Here is a 20644-nt window from a genome sequence, read left to right as displayed (position 1 = left end):
AGATCCTGACTGACGAATGGCTCTAGCGGCTCCTGACTGACGAACGGCTCGGGACAGACGGATGGCTCAGATGGCGCTGGGTAGACGGATGGCTCAGATGGCGCTGGGTAGACGGATGGCTCAGATGGCGCTGGGTAGACGGATGGCTCAGATGGCGCTGGGTAGACGGATGGCTCAGGTGGCGCTGGGTAGACGGATGGCTCAGGTGGCGCTGGGCAGACGGATGGCTCAGGTGGCACTGGGCAGACGGATGGCTCAGGTGGCACTGGGCAGACGGATGGCTCAGGTGGCACTGGGCAGACGGATGGCTCAGGTGGCACTGGGCAGACGGATGGCTCAGGTGGCACTGGGCAGACGGGCAGCTCTGGCCGGATGAGGCGCACTGTAGGCCTGGTGCGTGGTTCCGGAACTGGAGGCACTGGGCTGGAGACACGCACCATAGGGAGAGTGCGTGGAGGAGGAACAGGGCTCTGGAAACGCACTGGAAGCCTGGTGCGTGGTGTAGGCACTGGTGGTACTGGGCTGGGGCGGGGAGGTAGCGCCGGAAATACCGGACCGTGCAGGCGTACTGGCTCCCTTGAGCATTGAGCCTGCCCAACCTTACCTGGTTGAATGCTCCCCGTCGCCCGACCAGTGCAGGGAGGTGGAATAACCCGCACCGGGCTATGTAGGCGAACCGGGGACACCATGCGTAAGGCTGGTGCCATGTATGCCGGCCCGAGGAGACGCACTGGAGACCAGACGCATTGAGCCGGCTTCATGGCACCTGGCTCAATGCCCAATCTAGCCCTACCAGTGCGGGGAGATGGAATAACCCGCACCGGGCTATGAACACGTACAGGAGACACCGTGCGCTCTACTGCGTAACACGGTGTCTGCCCGTACTCCCGCTCTCCACGGTTAGCCTGGGAAGTGGGCGCAGGTCTCCTACCTGCCCTCGGCCCACTACCTCTTGGCCCACTACCTCTTAGCCCCCCCCCAAGAAATTTTTGGGGTTTCCTTTCGGGCTTCCAGCCACGTCTCCTTGCTGCCTCCTCATACCACCGCTCTTGGGCTTTCGCTGCTTCCCTCTCCTCACGAGCGCGGCGATATTCCCCAATATGAGCCCAGTGTCCTTTTCCCTCCAATACTTCCTCCCATGTCCAGGATTCCTGTTTAGTAGACCACTGCTCGAACTCACGCTGCTTGGTCCTGGTTAGGTGGGTGGTTCTGTTACGATTTTCCTCCTCCTCTTCATCTGAAGAGGAGGAGTAGGGATTGGACCAAAGCGCAGCATTGTGATCTGACATAATGATTTATTTAACGAAACCAAAAAACACGAAGAACACTAGAGAATTACAAAAACAATCAACGACGTAGACAGACCTAGACTTGAGAACTTACATAACACGAAGAACGCACAAACAGGAAAATAGACTACACAAAAACCGAACGAACAAACAAACCGAAACAGTCCCCTGTGGCGCAACATACACAGACACGGAAGACAACCACCCACAACAAACAATGTGAAACCACCTACCTTAATATGGTTCTCAATCAGAGGAGATGAAAACCACCTGCCTCTAATTGAGAACCATATCAGGTCACCCATTAACCAACATAGAAACACATAACATAGAATGCCCACCCACACACACGCCCTGACCGACTAACACATACAAAAACAACAGAAAACAGGTCAGGAACGTGACACTGTTTGCAATAAGGCACTTAAGTAAAATTTAAAAAAATGTGGCAAAGATATTAGCTTAATGTCCTGAAGCGTTATGTTAGGGGCAAATCCAACACAACACATCACTGAGTACCACTCTTCATATTTTCAAGCATGGTGGTGGCTACATCACGTTATGGGTATTCTGGTCATAGGAAAAAATTGTACAATCCAGGTGTGCAAAGCTCTTAGAGACGTACCCAGAAAGAGTCACAACTGTAATCTCTGCCAAATGTGATTCTAACATGTATAGACTCAGGGGTGTGACTACTTATGTAAATTAGATATTTCTGTATTTCATTTTCAATACATTTGAAAACATTTCTAAAAACATGTTTTAACTTTCTAATTATGGGGCATTGTGTGTAGATGAGTGAGAGAAAAAACATATTTAATCCATTTTGAATTCAGGCTGTAACACAACATGTAGAATAAGTAATGGGGTATGAATACTTTCTGAAGGCACTGTACATACATAAATATTTAAAAAACTTCCAAAGGTATGTTCCATACGTTTAATGGCAAAATAACTGAGGACTAAATCAAATATTTACAGCAAGTAATGTGTAAACTTAATTTCTGTACAAAGAAATATACATGCAAAAGTAAAAATAAGTAATTTAACATTCAAAAAAACGTAGTATGTATCAAATATGATGAGGTTACATCCAGGTTCCCATGTTCGTCGTCCATGTCTGTACAGCTTTACACATGAATAAATAAAAGGACACAAAATGGGACTGTACAGGTTAACAAACACATTCATTGTATCACTGTGACTACTGCCTTGACATAGACATGAAACTTTGATAACCTTTTCAAGCTTAAAAGGAAATACAGCTGTTTCGTCCACCTCTCCAGATCAATTGACTGGCACATTAAAATCAGTTTGAACTCATACAATGATTAATTTACTGAAAACAGCTAGGTCATGGTCACTCTCAGATATAGGTTAGGGTAATAGCGCCGCAACGCCCATGCACAATTATTGTAACGTTGGTACAATGTTGTGGGCAGTTTTTTTTCTTCTTCAAACCAAAGGCTCGGCAAAGAATGCTACCCCAAGTTTCAGTTAAACCAAGATGTTGATCATTGCAACACAATGTCTAGCGAAATACATAACTTAAAAAGTCTAACAAACTTACACAGCAATCACCACTTTGTGCACAGCTTGAGAAGAGAAGTGTTTGAAATGTTAATTAGGTATCCAGTAACAACCAACCACTAAACAACGTTCTTACAACGCTAATAAATAAAGCCACTGTGAACCAATGTAAACATCTATCTCTAGGTTCAGCATGGTTTTCATAACTTAACATGGTACATTATATAAGACATTTAAAGAGGGTAAAGTACAGTTAACTTTGGTATAGTTACAGAAAATAAAACAAAAACAATGACAAACTGAAAGCATAAGTGCCAATATAGATACAAATCTTTTTTCTTATTTTACATTATTTGCGAAACCTGCATTTTAGGTTTCCAAGATATTAATACTGAACTTAATACGGAAAAGAGTAACACAATACACACATCTACTGCAGTACCAGGTACGTACATGCCTTTTTAGATTACGGGTACAACACAAGTCTTCATAAATAGTTGCATACATGTTAAAGCTGCAACATTGCACATGAGAAATTAACGCAAAATACGAGTGCATTTATAGAAGTATTTCTGGTAGTGAGGGTTTATGTCATTTGATTGGCATGAGGAGGAGCTAGTCTCCCTCAAACCTCTCTTCCATTGGCAGGACTTACTACTCAGCTAATGAAACAGCGTTTGAGACAAATTCTTCAAAATGAGAATGAAGGCAGGAACACATTATTTACAAAGTAAGGCGGATGTATCAGAAATCTAAAGAGCTTTTCCAATAGTGTTATAGCTTTTTGTTGTTTGTTTGCTTGTTTATTTCTCTGCTGAGGTCTGACTAAAATAGCATAATTGTACTAACTGTTACAGGTCCATACAATAGCAAGGCCAGAACAAACCATTTGCTGATTTATTGTAAGTTAATCAACTACAACGAGTTTGGTCTCCAACTGGTTCTAGAAGTAGTGTTCTGAAGCAACGACCCTGTGGTGGGTCGGTGGTGCTTTGTTCATATGTCACATCTAGAAGTAGTGTTCTGAAGCAACGACCCTGTGGTGGGTCGGTGGTGCTTTGTTCATATGTCACATCTAGAAGTAGTGTTCTGAAGCAACGACCCTGTGGTGGGTCGGTGGTGCTTTGTTCATATGTCACATCTAGAAGTAGTGTTCTGAACAACGACCCTGTGGTGGGTCGGTGGTGCTTTGTTCATATGTCACATCTAGAAGTAGTGTTCTGAAGCAACGACCCTGTGGTGGGTCGGTGGTGCTTTGTTCATATGTCACATCTAGAAGTAGTGTTCTGAACAACGACCCTGTGGTGGGTCGGTGGTGCTTTGTTCATATGTCACATCTAGAAGTAGTGTTCTGAAGCAACGACCCTGTGGTGGGTCGGTGGTGCTTTGTTCATATGTCACATTCATTTTTGTTTTCATTCTTTTTATTAATAACCTTTGTTTTTGAAAAGGTATATGAATAAAGACATTTCTTTGTTTCTTAACTATACATTTTCTTTACAAAAAGTAATCTCTCATTACAAAAACAATTTTATTATATTCAACCAAAAGTAACCCGATATTACAGTATCGGTTTGTAATACTATCCAAACACAAGGCTTACTCTCACTGGCTCTCGAGAAAGCTTTGTTCTCCCTGTTAGTGAAGTTTGAAATACTTTCAAATAGTTCATACTTTTGTGCAGGCATATAGCCATCATCCATACAAAGGTGGGGATGGAAGGGAAGTATTTAAATCTCTTGGGGGGAAAAATCTCAGTCAAAAATATTCAAAGCAGTCAGCAGCAGCAGGATGCTGGGTAACATAGTTCTAAGGAAGTGGCGTAGTCGGCTGAGAAAGGATGAGATCATCATTGTGACTCGGTTGTTTCTGGGTACTGTAGTTCTCTAACCTGCTCATATCTGGTTGAGGAGTCTGCTGTGAAGGAAGGTCTTGATGCTGCCCACGGGCCTAACGTCGTTCTGGTGTTTCCGCCGCTCGATGAAGGAGATGAGTCTGGAGGTGTCGATGCACCCTGGGTGCTGGTTTTGTTGCTGGTGGGAGTCCCACGGCTGCAGCCAGGGCTCCTGAAGGCATGCGGCGGCCGAAGGTCTCCGGTCCGGCTCGCCCTGTAGGAGGAGACCCACAAAGTCCCTGGCCGCCTGGCTCACACCCTGGAAGTAGTCATGGGGGAAGCTGAAGTCCAGACGACAGATGTTCAGGCATGTCTCCTCAGCGCTCTCATCCAGGAAGGGAGATGCCCCACTCAGTACCACGTATGTCACAACCCCCAGGCTCCAGAGGTCAGAGGTTAAGGATACGGGCTGGCCCAGCACCAGCTCTGGGGCTGAGAACTCTGGACTGCCCAGTAGAGGGTGGATGTAGTGGCCGCTGTTCAGCTGGACAGCGTCTCCGAAGTCTGTCAGCTTGACCACAGGCTGGGCAGAGTTCTGCTCCACTAACACATTCTCAGGCTAAAGGGATACACACCGATACCCATCCACATACACGCAAAGAAAGATATGATTAAGAATTTACCCATAATGGGAGTACTATCTTTGCTTAAGAACAATCAGTTAGACATCATACAGTACAAAATCACATTTAACTCCTACTCTACATGTCACAGCCTTTGTGCCTCACCTTCAAGTCCAAGTGAGCTATCCTCCAGCTATGCAGGTAGTGTAAAGCTTCAAGAATGTCCCTAAGGTACAAGGCCACCTTCTCTTCAGTGAGGTTACCCCAGCTGACTATGTAGTCCAGGAGACGGCCTTGATCAGCCCTGCAGACACAAAGCACCAGAACACGAGAGAGAGACATTAGCCCACCGATATGGTAGATGTACAAGAGGGCTGCTTGAACATGATTCAAAAGCACAACACAGTGAATAAATATATACAGTAATATATTGTTCAAAAGGGTAATCAATTCTATTTCAATTCAGGAATTCTAATTACAATTTTCCTCAATAATCATAATACATACAGTGTGCACGTCCCAAATGCTATCTATCCCTCTGTAGGGTACTACTTTTGATCAGTTATAGGGAATAGGGTCCCATTTGGGGCCCATCCACAGTTTTTCTAACATACATCTCCAGCACTAGCACGTAGCTGGTGGCTGTCTCGAAGGTGTCCAGCAGGCCGACAAGGTGTGGGTGTTCCAGACACTGTAGTATCCTCAGTTCCTGGAGCACCTGCTCACGCCGCATCAACCGCTTGTTGACATGTTTGGCTGCTACGGCACGCTTGCTCCCACGCTGGTCACAGCGCTTAGCCACTGAGAACCTTCCCCTGCCCAGTTCTGTGACCTCTGTGTAGAAGGACTCAAAGTTGTTCTTCCAAATCACTTCACTCCCATCGTCGGAGGCCTCTGGGAAAATAGAAACATTGAATGTTACAATGCAAAAGTACTGAAGAAGTAGTGTGAATATAGAGGATATGCTGTACCCCCACAGGAGTCTACAACTCAACTCAACTTAATGTAACTCAACAGTGACTAACCTGAGACTCTGAGGCTGGCGGAGGATGACACGCTGCCCACTACGTTGGTGGCAACACAGGTGTACTCCCCGTCATCCTCCACAGACACACCCATGATGAGGAGAGTTGCCTCGCCCGTGTCACTGCAGAGAGAGAAGGGAAGTCACAAGGTAAGTTTCAACAATAGCAACACTTCCTTTAATTCAACTACAACAGAACATTGTCTTCCAACAGCTAAGTCATTCTAACACGTTGCAATGATCACTGCAAATCCCTCTGGAGAAGAGTATCTGCTGAATGACTCAAATGTAACGTAGAATGTCATCACTGCCGATGTGTACCTGTAGGTGATGCTGTAGTGTCCGTCGTTGCTCAGAGTGCTGTGGTCAGGTCCTCTCCAGGTGACCGAGGCTTTGGGTCTTCCACAGACCTTACTCCTCAGAGTGACACTCTCCCCCAGGTTACAGGTCACATCACTCAGAGGCAGCAGGAACTCTGGGGGTACTACAGAGGTGACAGACAGAGGACACGTGAGTTTGACTATGTCACATGCTAACTAGCCTTGCAATATACTAGCGTCCTGTCCATTGGGTGTACTTTCATTTTTCCAGCTGCCTCACACTACAGAAACAGGAGACAGGCTCCAGCCCTACACTGTTCTGGCTCGGAGGAGGATACTTACATGCAAACTACACAATCCAACATCTGAGCTACCCAATAGACAATAAAAGCGTGTTTTATTGAACCCCTGGGATGTGAAAATATAGATGTGTCATTCAATTACTGTATAGTAAAGCCCAAGCAAAAGCATATAAATGTATACATACCATCATAGATGTAGTTGGGGTTTAGAAGCTGAATGAAAAATAGGAACACAAATAAGTTTTCTCCAAATTAGTTTTACCACAAAGACATTAAATAATTACAACATGAATCCATTAAATGAGGTTAATGTAGAGAGGCTTTAAGTCTTACAGCCATACTGAGGTTAATGTAGAGGGGCTTTAAGTCTTACAGCCATACTGAGGTTAATGTAGAGGGGCTTTAAGTCTTACAGCCATACTGAGGTTAATGTAGAGGGGCTTTAAGTATTACAGCCATACTGAGGTTAATGTAGAGGGGCTTTAAGTCTTACAGCCATACTGAGGTTAATGTAGAGGGGCTTTAAGTCTTACAGCCATACTGAGGTTAATGTAGAGGGGCTTTAAGTCTTACAGCCATACTGAGGTTAATGTAGAGGGACATTAAGTCTTACAGCCATATTGAGGTTAATGCAGAGGGGCTTTTAGTCTTACAGCCATACAGGTGATTATCAAATCAACTCTACCTTTACAGAAACTTTATTAGTCAGACAGTCTTGAGACTTGCGGTAGCCGTTTTCCATCTTATTTTCCTTCCTGGTCTCCTTTTCTCTCTTCTCAGACTTTCTCCTGATGCGGAGTGCTGTGTGCCACGAGGATGACTTCCTGCTCCAGACAAGAGAACGAGAAAGAAAGGGGAAAAGAGAGAGAAAGAAAAAGGAAGAAAAGAAGAGAAAAGTTTAACTTGTGATTTCTACATCTTTGTCTACTGTTTCACTTTTATGATGGCAGAGCTCATGATGTGAAAATGGAATTGTCTTTGGGATGATAAAGCTTTTCATTCAGTCATTCAGGTTGGTACATGGAGTAGCAGCAGTGTCTGTCTCTTACTTGATGGTTCCTTCGGGGAGGTCGGGGATGATGGTGGAGGTGTGACCCAGTACGTAGCCGGGGATCCAGCCCTCGGCGGCAGGGCCCTGCTCGATGGCAGCCCGGAACACCAAAAACATGTTCTGCTGATTGGAGGCCAGCATCTGGACCACCTCGCCCTGGGAAACACTGATCTCATCCTCCTTCAGGGCCACGTAGTCCTGGGTCACCAGCATGGTGCTGATGCTGCTGCTGCTACTGCTTTCACTCTGGAGGAGGGGGAGGCAGGGGAGGATGGGAGGCAGGGGAGGAAATGGAGTCAGTAAGGGTTTATAGGTAGGGTTACACAAAGAGAGGCATAGAGAGAGAGAGAGGACAGACAGACAAATGCACACACACACAAACTGACTCTAAAAGACTAAACAAATTCAAATGTTATTGATTTGATTGCACATGAGCATCATGTTGTTCATCTGTTTATATGCTAGAGCTCATGCACAAAGGACTCATTTCAAAGCATTCATTACAAAAGGAAAGTAAAGTTTTCATGAGGAAAGTAGAGTGAGGAAAGTCATACTGTAGCAACTAACATCTGGTTCCTACATGTCTCATAACTAGACCTTCTCATTTGTATAAGCGAAGACAAGGTATCCAGAAGTCAGAGAGACAGAGGAGAGTTAACATGGAGTGGGTGTCTCTCAAAGACAGTGAGAGTAGAGAGGAAACAGTCCGTTTCAGAAGAGACAGCGCCTGAAATAAAGTTTGAAGTGAGGCCAAATGCATTTGGTGTGAGTCAAATGTATTCAGGAGCAAGGCAAGGAGAGAACGGGAACAAGGATGTGTCATCAGTCCCACAGGACCAAGACATAAAGGAAGCAGCATGGTCAGAGCAAGAGCTAAGAGAAAACAGGAGAGACGGCAAACGTTTCTTTTTACATCAGAGCTCCTCTTCTTGCAGGCAGGTGAAGTCGAAGTCAAATATCAATCTTCCATTATATCAGCATTCATTTGCATTTAACCCATAAATACCTTGATGTTTTTTTTTAGATCCGACCACAATAGGCTGAAGCAAAGGGACAGCAAAAATTCAGGTCATGTCTAGAAAATGTTAGAGCCAAGACAGAGCTGGGTGTGTGAAGTTAGGGAAGCAGAGGCAGAGAGTCATACTGGAAACACTTACCAAGGGAGAGGAGAGGACACCAACATACAGTACAGCAAGCTGAGTTACTGTAGCAGTTAGCTGCTGTACCAGCCAAAAACACACTGTTAGTAGAGTCTGAAAGACAGCAGGAAGGAAAACTCACACCATAGGCAAGTTAGTGTACTTAGATAGTTTAGTATGCACTTGTGGTTAAGATGACCCAGGAGAACTTCTGGTCAGCCAGTAAGGTTAGTAGGGACTAAGCCGGACAGAAGCCTGGGACTCGAGTAGGGCTCTTACCCCGTTACTCTGCATGGACTGTACGGACTGCTCACTGGTGGAGGAGCATGTGCTCATGCGGTCTATATCCTTGCTGTGGGTGGAGTGGTGGTGGCTGTGGCTCTCCCTGTGGCCCAGGGTCGAGTCTCCACTATCACTGTGGTAGGAGAAGGAGCCAGGCCGGCTAGCTGGGGAGGCTGGGACCGCGGCGGACCAGAAAAAGGAGCCTTTCTGGGCTGGGCTGCCCGGGATGAATTCCTCCTTTATGGGGCAGGTCAGTGGAGAGACTGTCCCTACCCGAGGCTTGGCAAGATTCAGAGGGGCCATAGCCAGCCGTGGGATGGGGATCTGAGGGTCCTCACCAAGGTAGCTCTCCTTGAAGCTGCCCTCAGCAACGCCCAAGGACTTGCCATTGCTGTTGCTGCTGGTTCTGCTGCGGGGCCGGGGACCATCCAGCACTCGCATCTTGGGGACATCTTGGGGCCCCAGGTCCCCCTCTGCATGGTCAGGAGGACAGGGGGTCTGGGAGGAGGAGGAGGAGGAGGAGGAGGGGGGTTGTCGGGACCACGTACCTGCTGTTCTGTCCGGTCCGTCAGACCCCGGGGGGTGGTGGTGGTGGACAGGCTGTGGGATACGGGAGGAGGGCTGGGGGATGCGCGAGGGCCGGCGACTCTGGGGGCCACACAGAGAGTTACTCCCAGGGCCCACTACAGAGCTGCTGCAGCCACCTCCTGCCAGGCCACTGCTACTGCTGGGGGCCCCCAGGCCTGCTCCGCTTGCCCCCACGTGGTTCCTCTGGTACTCGATAGGGGATGTCAGTGCTGGGGGACACAAAGAGAGAGACAGAGAGAGAGAAAGAGAGAGAGACAGACAGATAGACAGAGAGAAAGAGAGAGACAGAGAAAGAGATAGACAGAGAAAGAGATAGAGAGAGACAGAGATAGAGACAGAGAGAGAGAAAGAGATAGAGAGAGACAGACAGAGAGAAAGAGTCACCTCAGTGGTATGAGTACACACTGTCTAGCTATGAAACAAAAATAAATAAAACATCTTTGCATTTTGCATTCCAGTACATCATGCTATAGTCCATTTAATTGTGTGTTCTAAACACTTATTTTCTCAGAACGTTGATACATTCTATGGAGTGGATGACTACACAGGGAGACAGATGAAACATTGTAATCATATGGTATGATTATGCTGCCACCTGGGAGAAGCTAGCATAATATCACTACACAGTTACACAGATGAACCCGTGATGTGTCTTTTTTTACCATTGAGAAAGTTGCGTTGGCTCTCCAGGATCTGGGTGATCTGGTGGACCCACATCTGGCTGACTCCAGGATTGGCTGAGTGCATCACGTAGGTCTCCACACCGCCACTGGATGACCGGGAGGTCAGGGTGAACTTACAGGGGTCGTCTGTGCTCTCCTCCAGGCCCAGCCAGCTCACCTGGACACACACACAAGATACAGGGGAGAGGAGGGGATGTGAGTGTTTTCAGAATCAGACAACTATTCAAATGACTTTAGCTCTTAGGGCAATTCCTATCCCAGCAATGTCCAGCCCCCAAAAATACATCCACTGTAATATGATCGAAGTGGATTGATTAGGGGAGATGATCACGATCGATGCTCCATACCTTGACGCTGTTCTTGAAGAGGTATCCCGGCTGGGAGTAGCCTTTCTTCTTGTCCAGGGGCTCGCTGAAGATGACGATCTGTTCGAAGAGGAAGACCCTCCTCTCCTTCATCCTTGTGAGTAGCCCCCCGTCCTGATCTGATACCATGAAGGTGTCCTGGAGCAGTAGTCTGCCTTGGGCCACAATCTTGCCCTGCATGGGGGAATACCAATGTATTGCCTGTCTGGTTAAACAAATGTTTAAGGCCCAATGCAGCCGTTTTAAATCCATGTCAAAATATTTCTGGGTAACAAGTCGGTACCTTACTGTAATAGATTTCCATTCAAATGGGCAAACGTAGCTTTTAGCAAAACACTATTTCTCAAGCAAGACTTTTGCCAGGAGTGGGAGTAATCTAAGTGGGGAGGGGAAAACTGAAAAGTAGCTGTTATTGGCAGAGAGGTTTGTAACTCTTTGTTGTTGGTCGATTAACCAATTTACACATGGTGATCGCCGCGGGCCCCGGACAGGAGGGCGACTCTGGCGGCTCCGGACAGGAGGGCGACTCTGGCGGCTCCGGACAGGAGGGCGACTCTGGCGGCTCCGGACAGGAGGGCGACTCTGGCGGCTCCGGACAGGAGGGAGACTCTGGCGGCTCCGGACAGGAGGGAGACTCTGGAGGCTCCGGACAGGAGGGAGACTCTGGAGGCTCCGGACAGGAGGGAGACTCTGGAGGCTCCGGACTGGAGGGAGACTCTGGAGGCTCCGGACTGGAGGGCGTCGCTGGAGGCTCCGGACTGGAGGGCGTCGCTGGAGGCTCCGTACTAGAGGGCGTCGCTGGAGGCTCCCGGACTAGAGGGCGTCGCTGGAGGCTCCGGACTAGAGGGCGTCGCTGGAGGCTCCGGACTAGAGGGCGTCGCTGGAGGCTCCGGGCTAGAGGGCGACGCTGAAGGCCTCGTGCCATAACTCCTCACTGGAGGTTTCGTGCCATGGATCCTCACTGGAGGCTTCGTGCCATGTATCCTCACTGGAGGCTTCGTGCCATGGATCATCACAGGAGGCTTCGTGCCATGGATCATCACTGGAGGCTTCGTGCCATGGATCATCACTGGAGGCTTCGTGGCATGGATCATCACTGGAGGCTTCGTGCCATGGATCATCACTGGAGGCTTCTTGCCATGGATCATCACAGGAGGCTTCGTGCCATGGATCATCACAGGAGGCTTCGTGCCATGGATCATCACAGGAGGCTTCGTGCCATGTATCATCACAGGAGGCTTCGTGCCATGGATCATCACAGGAGGCTTCGTGCCATGGATCATCACTGGAGGCTTCTTGCCATGGATCATCACTGGAGGCTTCTTGCCATGGATCATCACTGGAGGCTTCTTGCCATGGATCATCACTGGAGGCTTCTTGCCATGGATCATCACTGGAGGCTTCTTGCCATGGATCATCACTGGAGGCGTCGTGCCATGGATCATCACAGGAGGCTTCGTGCCATGGATCATCACTGGAGGCTTCGTGCCATGGATCATCACTGGAGGCTTCGTGCCATGGATCAACACTGGAGGCGTCGTACCATGGATCATCACTGGAGGCTTCTTGCCATGGATCATCACTGGAATGCAGAGACACACAGGAGGCCTGGCTCTGGGAGAAGGCACAGGACTCACCAGGCTGGGGAGACATGCAGGAGGGTTAGGGCTTAGCACAGGCACCGGATGCACTGGACCGTGGAGGCGTACTGGCGGTCTCGAGCGCAGAGCTAGCACAACTCTTCCTGGCTGGATCCCCCCTGAAGCCCGGCAAGTGCGGGGAGTTGGAACAGGCCGCACTGGGCTGTGCTGGTGAACCGGGGACACCGTGCGTAGGGCTGGTGCAGTATACCCCGGGCCGAGGAGACGCACTGGAGACCAGATGCGCTGAGCCGGCATCATCCCTCCTGGCTCGATGCCCACTCTAGCCCGGCCGATGCGAGGAGCTGGGATAAAGCGCACCGGGCTAAGAACGCGTACTGGAGACACCGTGCGCTCCACTGCATAACACGGTGCCTGACCAGTACGACGCCCGCCACGGTAAGCACGGGGAGTTGGCTCAGGTCTCCAACCTGGCTCAGCCAATCTCCCTGTGTGCCCCCCCCAAAAAAATATTTTGGGCTGCCTATCGGGCTTCCTTGCCAGCCGTGTTCCAGTGTAATCCTTGGCCCCTCTCCTAGCTGCCTCCTCAGGACGGCGATGTTCACTCCTCTGTCCCCAGGGTCCCTTGCCTTCCAGGATTTCCTCCCATGTCCAACTCTCCAGGTAACCACGCTGTCAGGTTTTGGCCAGGACTGTTCTGGTTTTTTGTCACTAGATGTCCCCATTGCACCTTTTTTGTACCTTTTGTTTTTCCCTTGCTCTAATTATTGTTTGCACCTGTATGTCGTTCCCTTGTTAGTATTTAATCCCTGTGTGTTCCTCAGTTCCTTGCTCAGTGTTTGTATGTTAGCACCCAGCCCCAGCCCAAGCCTTGTTGTGAACATATATTTTTCTCTTGTTGGATTTTCCAGAGGTTCTCTGGTTTTGTTCTTTTGTATTTTGTATTAGTCTTTTGAGGTTTGTTTTTCCCTTGCTGTTTTTACCACTTTGTGGATTTTCTTTGTATTTTGGAAGATATCTATTTTTTTATTAAACCACCATCTCTAGTACTGCTGTGTCTGCCTCATCTTCTGGGTTCTGCCGATTTAGTGACTGTTTCTCGCACCGGGTCCTGACAGAAACACTGAGCCATTAAAATGAACCCAGAGGCAGCCAGTACCCAGGACTTTTTTCCCATGCTGTCCCACCACGAGGGGACTGTCCAACGTCACGAAGCTGCTCTGGTTCAGCAAGAGGCCTTAATGGCTGGACATTCTCAACTTCTGTTGGAGATGATGACTTCCATAAAGCAGATTTCTGATCAACTTTCTCCTGCAACCGCTTCTGCTCCAGTTCATCAGATTCAAGTGCCCGTGGCAGTTAACCCCCTGGCTGAACCTCGTCTGCCGCCTCCCCAACGGTTCTCAGGTGATCCGAGTGGTTGTAAGGGGTTTTTCACCCAATGTTCTCTCTCCTTCGAGCTGCAACCCTCGTCATTTCCCACCGACCGGTCCAAGATAGCATATATCATCACCCTGCTGTCGGAAAAAGCCCTAGCCTGGGCTACTGCTGTGTGGGATGCCCAAAGTCCCTGCTGTGCCAGCTACTCTACCTTTGCTGAAGAATTCAAGCGAGTGTTTCAAGGTCCTACCAGCGGTCCTGACTCAGCCAAACAGCTCCTGACTCTCCGCCAAGGTCGGCGCAGCGTGACGGACTATGCCATCCAGTTCCGCACGGTGGCAGCAGCGAGTGGCTGGAATGACGAGGCGCTCACAGTGTGCTTTTTGAAGGGTCTTTCCGACACCATCCAAGATGAACTGGCCACTCGGGAACCACCGGACAACCTCGAGTCCCTGATCAAGTTGGCTTCACGCATAGACCAGCGTCTGAGAGAGAGAGAGCTCAACCGTAGATCTCTCACCCTAGCTCCTATCGGTCCCAGCTCCGAGTCTCCACCTTTATCCCCGCTGACTCCACCGGAACCCATGCAGGTTGGACGCATCTCCCAGGCTGAGAGAGACCGCCGGATGAGGGAGCGATGCTGTCTATATTGCGGCAAACCGGGCCATTTCCTCTCCACGTGTCCCGGGCTCCAGGGAAAACGCACTCTCCCGTGCAGGCCTGGGAGGACGGTAACGGGAAACATAACCTCCTCTCATCCATCCAACTCCCGCCTGCTCATTCCAGTTACCCTTTCCTGGGACAACCACGAGCTTCCCCTTCAAGCCTTGGTAGACTCTGGAGCCGCAGGTAACTTCATGGATGGTGTCTGGGCGAAGGAGAATGGCGTTCCCTCTGAACCTCTAAGTGACCCCATAAGGGTTACTACGTTGGATGGAAGCCCTTTGGGATCTGGACTTGTCACTCGTGTCACTACCCCCTTGCGTCTTTCAGTTTCCCAACACCAGGAAGTGATGAACTTTCATCTGACCTCGTGTTCCGAGTTCCCTCTCGTCCTTGGTTACCCCTGGCTTCACAGCCATAACCCTCACATCGACTGGTCTGTGGGCACTATCAAGCAGTGGGGTCCTACGTGCCAAGCCACTTGTATCTTCCCAAGTTCCCCGAGTTCCCCTCCCGAGTCTCTAGAATCCATCGACCTGTCCCGAGTTCCCGAGTGTTACCATGACCTCAAACCGGTATTTAGCAAACAGAGGGCCACCAAACTACCACCTCATAGACCTTACGATTGCCCCATCGACCTGTTTCCGGGCACCTGCCCCCCCAGGGGTCGGATCTTTTCCCTATCTCCTCCCGAACGAGCTGCTATGGATACCTACATCAAGGACGCTCTGGCAGCAGGCCTCATGCGTCCATCCACCTCGCCGGCGGGAGCAGGGTTTTTCTTTGTGGCCAAAAAAGACGGGGGATTACGTCCTTGCATCGACTACCGGGGACTTAATGCCATAACCGTCCGTAACCGCTACCCGCTACCCCTTATGGCCACAGCCTTTGAGCTGCTCCAGGAAGCAGTGGTCTTCACTAAGCTTGACCTGCGGAACGCATACCATCTTGTGCGGATCAAACCCGGTGACGAGTGGAAGACCGCTTTCAACACGCCTACTGGTCACTACGAATACTTGGTGATGCCCTTCGGCCTGACCAACGCCCCGGCTGTGTTCCAAGCGCTCATAAACGATGTGCTTAGGGATATGCTTAACATTTTCGTGTTTGTTTACTTGGATGACATCCTCAACTTTTCGAGCTCCCTTCAAGAACACACTAAGCATGTCAGACAAGTGCTCAAACGCCTCCTAGACAGCCATTTGTACGTTAAGCCGGAAAAGTGTGAATTCCATTCCTCTCGAGTACAGTTCCTGGGATTTGTAGTGGAACCCGGTCGAGTCCAGATGGACCCCAAGAAGGTAGGGGCGGTAGCAGATTGGCCCAACCCCAAGTCCGTTAAGGAAGTTCAGCGTTTCCTGGGCTTCACTAACTTCTACCGCAAGTTCATCAAGAACTTCAGCTCGGTGGCAGCCCCTCTCTCAGCTTTAACCAAGGGTGGCAACACAAAGTTTCTGTGGGGAAGAGAAGCTGAGACGGCCTTCCAAGGACTCAAGCAGCGCATCCTCTCTGCTCCCATCCTGACACTACCGACGGCGGATGAACCTTTTGTGGTGGAGGTAGACGCATCAGAGGTTGGTGTTGGAGCTGTCCTGTCTCAGAGGGGTGAAGACAAGAGGCTTCATCCTTGCGCCTTCTTCTCTCACCGGCTTACCCCGGCCGAGAGGAATTACGATGTGGGGGATCGTGAACTCCTAGCGGTTAAGATGGCATTGAAGGAATGGAGACACTGGCTCGAGGGGGCTTCTCAACCGTTTCAAGTGCTTACGGACCACAAAAATCTGGAGTATATCCAGCAGGCGAAGCGGTTGAACTCCAGACAAGCTCGATGGTCTCTTTTCTTCAGCCGATTCCAGTTTATTCTCACCTATAGACCCGGGTCGAAGAATCTCAAACCGGATGCCTTGTCACGAGTCTACTCTCCTGCCATTCGAGAAGATACTGACATGACTGTTCTTCCTGCCGCTAAGATCGTGGCTCCGATCTCGTGGCAAGTGGAGGATACCGTGAAACAAGCTCAAGCCATCGAACCGGGCCCTGGAGGAGGTCCTGCTAATCGGTTGTTTGTTCCCAAGGCAGCAAGGTCCCAAGTCCTTCTGTGGGGGCACTCCTCTCGCCTCACCTGTCACCCGGGCGTAGGTCGCACCTTGGAGTTCATCCAGCGTAAGTTCTGGTGGCCCACCATAAAAGAAGACGTTGCCACTTTCGTCAAGGCCTGTTCCGTGTGCTGCCAGGGCAAATCTTCTCACCTCCGCCCTCAAGGACTCCTTCACCCTTTATCTATTCCCCACCGACCCTGGTCCCATATCTCGCTGGACTTTATTACTGGCCTTCCTCCGTCCCATGGTAATACTACGATCCTAGTCATCATCGACAGGTTTTCTAAGGCGGCCAGGTTTGTTCCCTTGACCAAATTACCTTCTGCCAAGGAAACAGCTGAGTTGGTGATTAACCATGTGTTCCGAGTCTTTGGCATCCCGCAAGATATGGTTTCCGACAGAGGTCCCCAGTTCGCCTCAAGGTTTTGGAAGGCCTTCTGCCAACTCATAGGGGCCACGGCCAGTTTATCTTCAGGGTACCATCCGGAGTCCAACGGCCAAACTGAGAGGATGAATCAGGAGCTGGAAACCACCCTCAGATGTATGGTTTCCAACAACCCATCCACATGGTCATCCTTCATTGTTTGGGCCGAGTACGCGCACAACACCTTGTGCTCCTCCTCCACTGGTATATCCCCGCACGAGTGTCAGTTTGGCTATGCTCCTCTATTGTTCCCGGACCAGGAGGCAGAAGTCAGAGTGCCTTCAGCCTCGAGGTTCATCAGACGCTGTCGGCTTACGTGGAAGAAGGCCCGTCTTAATCTTCTGCGTTCCTCACAGCAGTACCAACGACAAGCCAACAGACGTCGCCGTCCCGGTCCTACCCTGTACCCCGGCCAGAGAGTATGGCTCTCAACAAAAAACTTACCGCTACGGGTGGAGTCTCGCAAGCTGTCCCAGAGATTCATCGGACCCTTTAAGATTGCCAGGAGAGTCAATCCCGTTACTTTTCGCCTGCACTTACCCAGATCCCTTAAAATCAATCCCACATTTCACATTTCTTTATTAAAACCTGTTGTTTTTTCTCCCCTTATTCCGGCAGGCAGACCTCCCCCTCCGCCCCGTGTCATCGGAGGCCAGTCGGCTTACACCGTCCACCGGATACTGGACTCCCACCGGGTGCAGCGGTCCTGGCAGTATCTGGTGGACTGGGAAGGCTACGGTCCCGAGGAGCGCTCCTGGGTTCCTGCCAAGGACATACTGGACCCTGACCTCATTCGTCAGTTCAGGGCCCTCCACCCTGAGAAGGCTGGTAGGAACGTCAGGAGCCGTTCCTAGGAGGGGGATTCTGTCAGGTTTTGGCCAGGACTGTTCTGTTTTTTTGTCACTAGATGTCCCCATTGCACCTTTTTTGTACCTTTTGTTTTTCCCTTGCTCTAATTATTGTTTGCACCTGTATGTCGTTCCCTTGTTAGTATTTAATCCCTGTGTGTTCCTCAGTTCCTTGCTCAGTGTTTGTATGTTAGCACCCAGCCCCAGCCCAAGCCTTGTTGTGAACATATATTTTTTTCTTGTTGGATTTTCCAGAGGTTCTCTGGTTTTGTTCTTTTGTATTAGTCTTTTGAGGTTTGTTTTTCCCTTGCTGTTTTTACCACTTTGTGGATTTTCTTTGTATTTTGGAAGATATCTATTTTTTTATTAAACCACCATCTCTAGTACTGCTGTGTCTGCCTCATCTTCTGGGTTCTGCCGATTTAGTGACTGTTTCTCGCACCGGGTCCTGACACACGCTGCTTGGTCCTCTTTTGGTGGGTAGTTCTGTCACGGCCGTTTAAAGGAGTGGACCAAGGCGCAGCGTGATTAGAATCCATTCTTCTATTTATTAAACGAAGAACACTTAACAAACTCACAAAAACAACAAACCGAAACGTGACGCCGACGTAGTGCTCACAGGCAACTAAACAAGGACAACGACCCACAAAACCAACCTGGAAAATGGCAACCTAAATAGGCTCCCCAATCAGAGACAATGATAAACAGCTGTCTCTGATTGGGAACCCATCCAGGCCACCATCAACCTACATACCCCTAGACAATACAAAATCCCCATAGATAACAAAAAACCCTAGACACGACAAAAACTAAACAAACCGCCCCTTGTCACACCCTGACCTAACCAAATAATAAAGAAAGCAAATATAACTAAAGTCAGGGCGTGACCGAAATCAAATTTGTTCACACTTTTACAGTGTCAGTTTAATATAAAAAAACAGGAAAAAAGAATTTTGACTGTGCTGGGCCTTTAAATAAAATACATACAAATAAAAGGAGAGAGGACAGAGGACAGCCTCAGACTCATTCTTAGCCACTCAGGTGAAATATGCATATTATATGCATGCTATTATCATATAATACAACGAGTGAAAATAGAGAGAGAGACAGCAAACCCAAGCCCTTCTCCCATGTATCATATGATCTTATCGGCTGAAATCATATTCAAGTAAGCTATTTTGGAGAATTTGTGACCTTCTAAACTGAGCCAGATCGAACTGAAAGACTACATTCTCTATTCCCTGAAGAAGACAGAGCCTGTGAGTCTTACGTCGAAGCCTTGGAGACGCCCAACGTTCATCATGTCGTTGCATCTTTTGGGCACAACACACATGACCTCCACCGCTTTCTGGGAGAAACAGAGAAGATAGAAAACACCATTTTAGAGGGAAAGAAAACATAATCACAGCTTTATAACAAGTATAACTTTCAGGTAAAAACAAAATCATAGCAATATTAATGCTTGTCCATGTTATTAGGGGTGGAAGGCCATCAAATCAAACCCAGATTGTAGTTCTTACCTCCAGCTCCGTAGTATCTACTGCAGCCTTTTTGGAGAACTTAAGTAAATCCTTCAGCAGGAGCTGGTACTTCATGATGCGCTGCACAGGCTTAATGAGAAGATCAGTGATCTGGAGTCTGTGGCCCAGACGCTGCTTGAGCTCCTAAAATACACAGGGAGCCATTAGATTTATTTGCACACAGTAAAAACAAAGGACTGCGTAAAAATATAACACAAGGTATGAGAACAGGAAACAATGAGGCTCTTATGATGAAATATGTGCTCCGTTCGAGAGACTGGAATAAACCCACTTGTGGGGTGGAGGGAGTGTGTGTATTCTTACCTCAAAGTAAGTGTCTATGTACTCAGACACGATGTGCTCTGATTTGGGCTTGTTCTGACAGTACACGATGTACATGTGTAACCGTCGCTCCTAGCAGGAAAACAAGGAAACAAAACAAGGGAAATGGTGAGGAAGTGGTATTATGGTCCTTGGTATCTGGAATCCTTGGGATGTCCCTACCCCATTTCATTTTAAATGAGGGATTATGGTTAAGGTTAGGGGTTAATGTTAGGGTTGAGCACTAACCTTGATGCACAGCGACATCCACTACTGATGGTATATTTTGGCCAATGAAAATCATCAAATCTCTCTTACTTGTTTGACGAACAGGGGAGCCAGCCTATCAGGATCCTCCATGCACTTCTCTAGCTCTCCTAGGAAGAAGCTGTGGCCAATGAGAGAAGAGTATGAGAAATATTAGTGTGATAAATATACTAATATAAAAGTCAAACTAATAATAACGCTAGTACTGTAGGTAGGTACTATTCTCGTCTTACTCTCTATGCCAGTCGTATATCTGGTGGATATTCCCAAACACTATCTTGTCTTTTCCCCTCATGTCGTCTGGTACGCCGTCCTCCTTCATTTTGCTGATGTAGCCCTGAAGGGGAGATAAGACATTCAGGTGACCACAGGACTATACACAGCGCCAAATTCAGCCAATACTATTCCAATGCCCTATCCACAAACAACCTCTGCCCCTTAGGGCACTTGTGATGATCTGATCTGATAGGTATATGCACTAAATGTATGTC

The 20644-nt window shown here is 48.7% G+C and overlaps 1 protein-coding gene across 5 annotated transcripts in view; it reads right to left on the bottom strand.

The window, feature by feature from the left end:
- Positions 1-2215: 2215 nt before the first annotated feature.
- The window catches only part of LOC139573663 (triple functional domain protein-like), a 149929-nt gene continuing 131500 nt past the window's right edge, over positions 2216-20644 (bottom strand). For 3 of the 5 annotated variants that reach the window (XM_071397385.1, XM_071397386.1, XM_071397388.1), the window contains 16 exons: positions 20387-20490; positions 20205-20274; positions 19890-19979; positions 19566-19709; positions 19316-19393; positions 11013-11204; positions 10645-10822; positions 9392-10191; positions 7972-8219; positions 7608-7749; positions 7108-7135; positions 6622-6784; positions 6302-6423; positions 5891-6170; positions 5442-5580; positions 2216-5272 (listed from right to left, as the gene is read on the bottom strand). In XM_071397385.1, coding sequence (XP_071253486.1) covers positions 4715-5272; positions 5442-5580; positions 5891-6170; positions 6302-6423; positions 6622-6784; positions 7108-7135; positions 7608-7749; positions 7972-8219; positions 9392-10191; positions 10645-10822; positions 11013-11204; positions 19316-19393; positions 19566-19709; positions 19890-19979; positions 20205-20274; positions 20387-20490 — 3336 coding nt within the window. In that variant the 3' untranslated portion in view covers positions 2216-4714. Of the gene's footprint in view, positions 5273-5441; positions 5581-5890; positions 6171-6301; positions 6424-6621; positions 6785-7107; positions 7136-7607; positions 7750-7971; positions 8220-9391; positions 10192-10644; positions 10823-11012; positions 11205-19315; positions 19394-19565; positions 19710-19889; positions 19980-20204; positions 20275-20386; positions 20491-20644 lie in introns of those variants that run through there. The other 2 variants (XM_071397387.1, XM_071397389.1) reach the window with 2 other exon arrangements.

This window comes from Salvelinus alpinus, chromosome 4 (genome assembly GCF_045679555.1).
Source record: "Salvelinus alpinus chromosome 4, SLU_Salpinus.1, whole genome shotgun sequence".
In the NCBI taxonomy this organism is placed as follows: Eukaryota; Metazoa; Chordata; class Actinopteri; order Salmoniformes; family Salmonidae; genus Salvelinus; species Salvelinus alpinus.
This window is presented reverse-complemented; position numbering and strand designations above follow the sequence as displayed.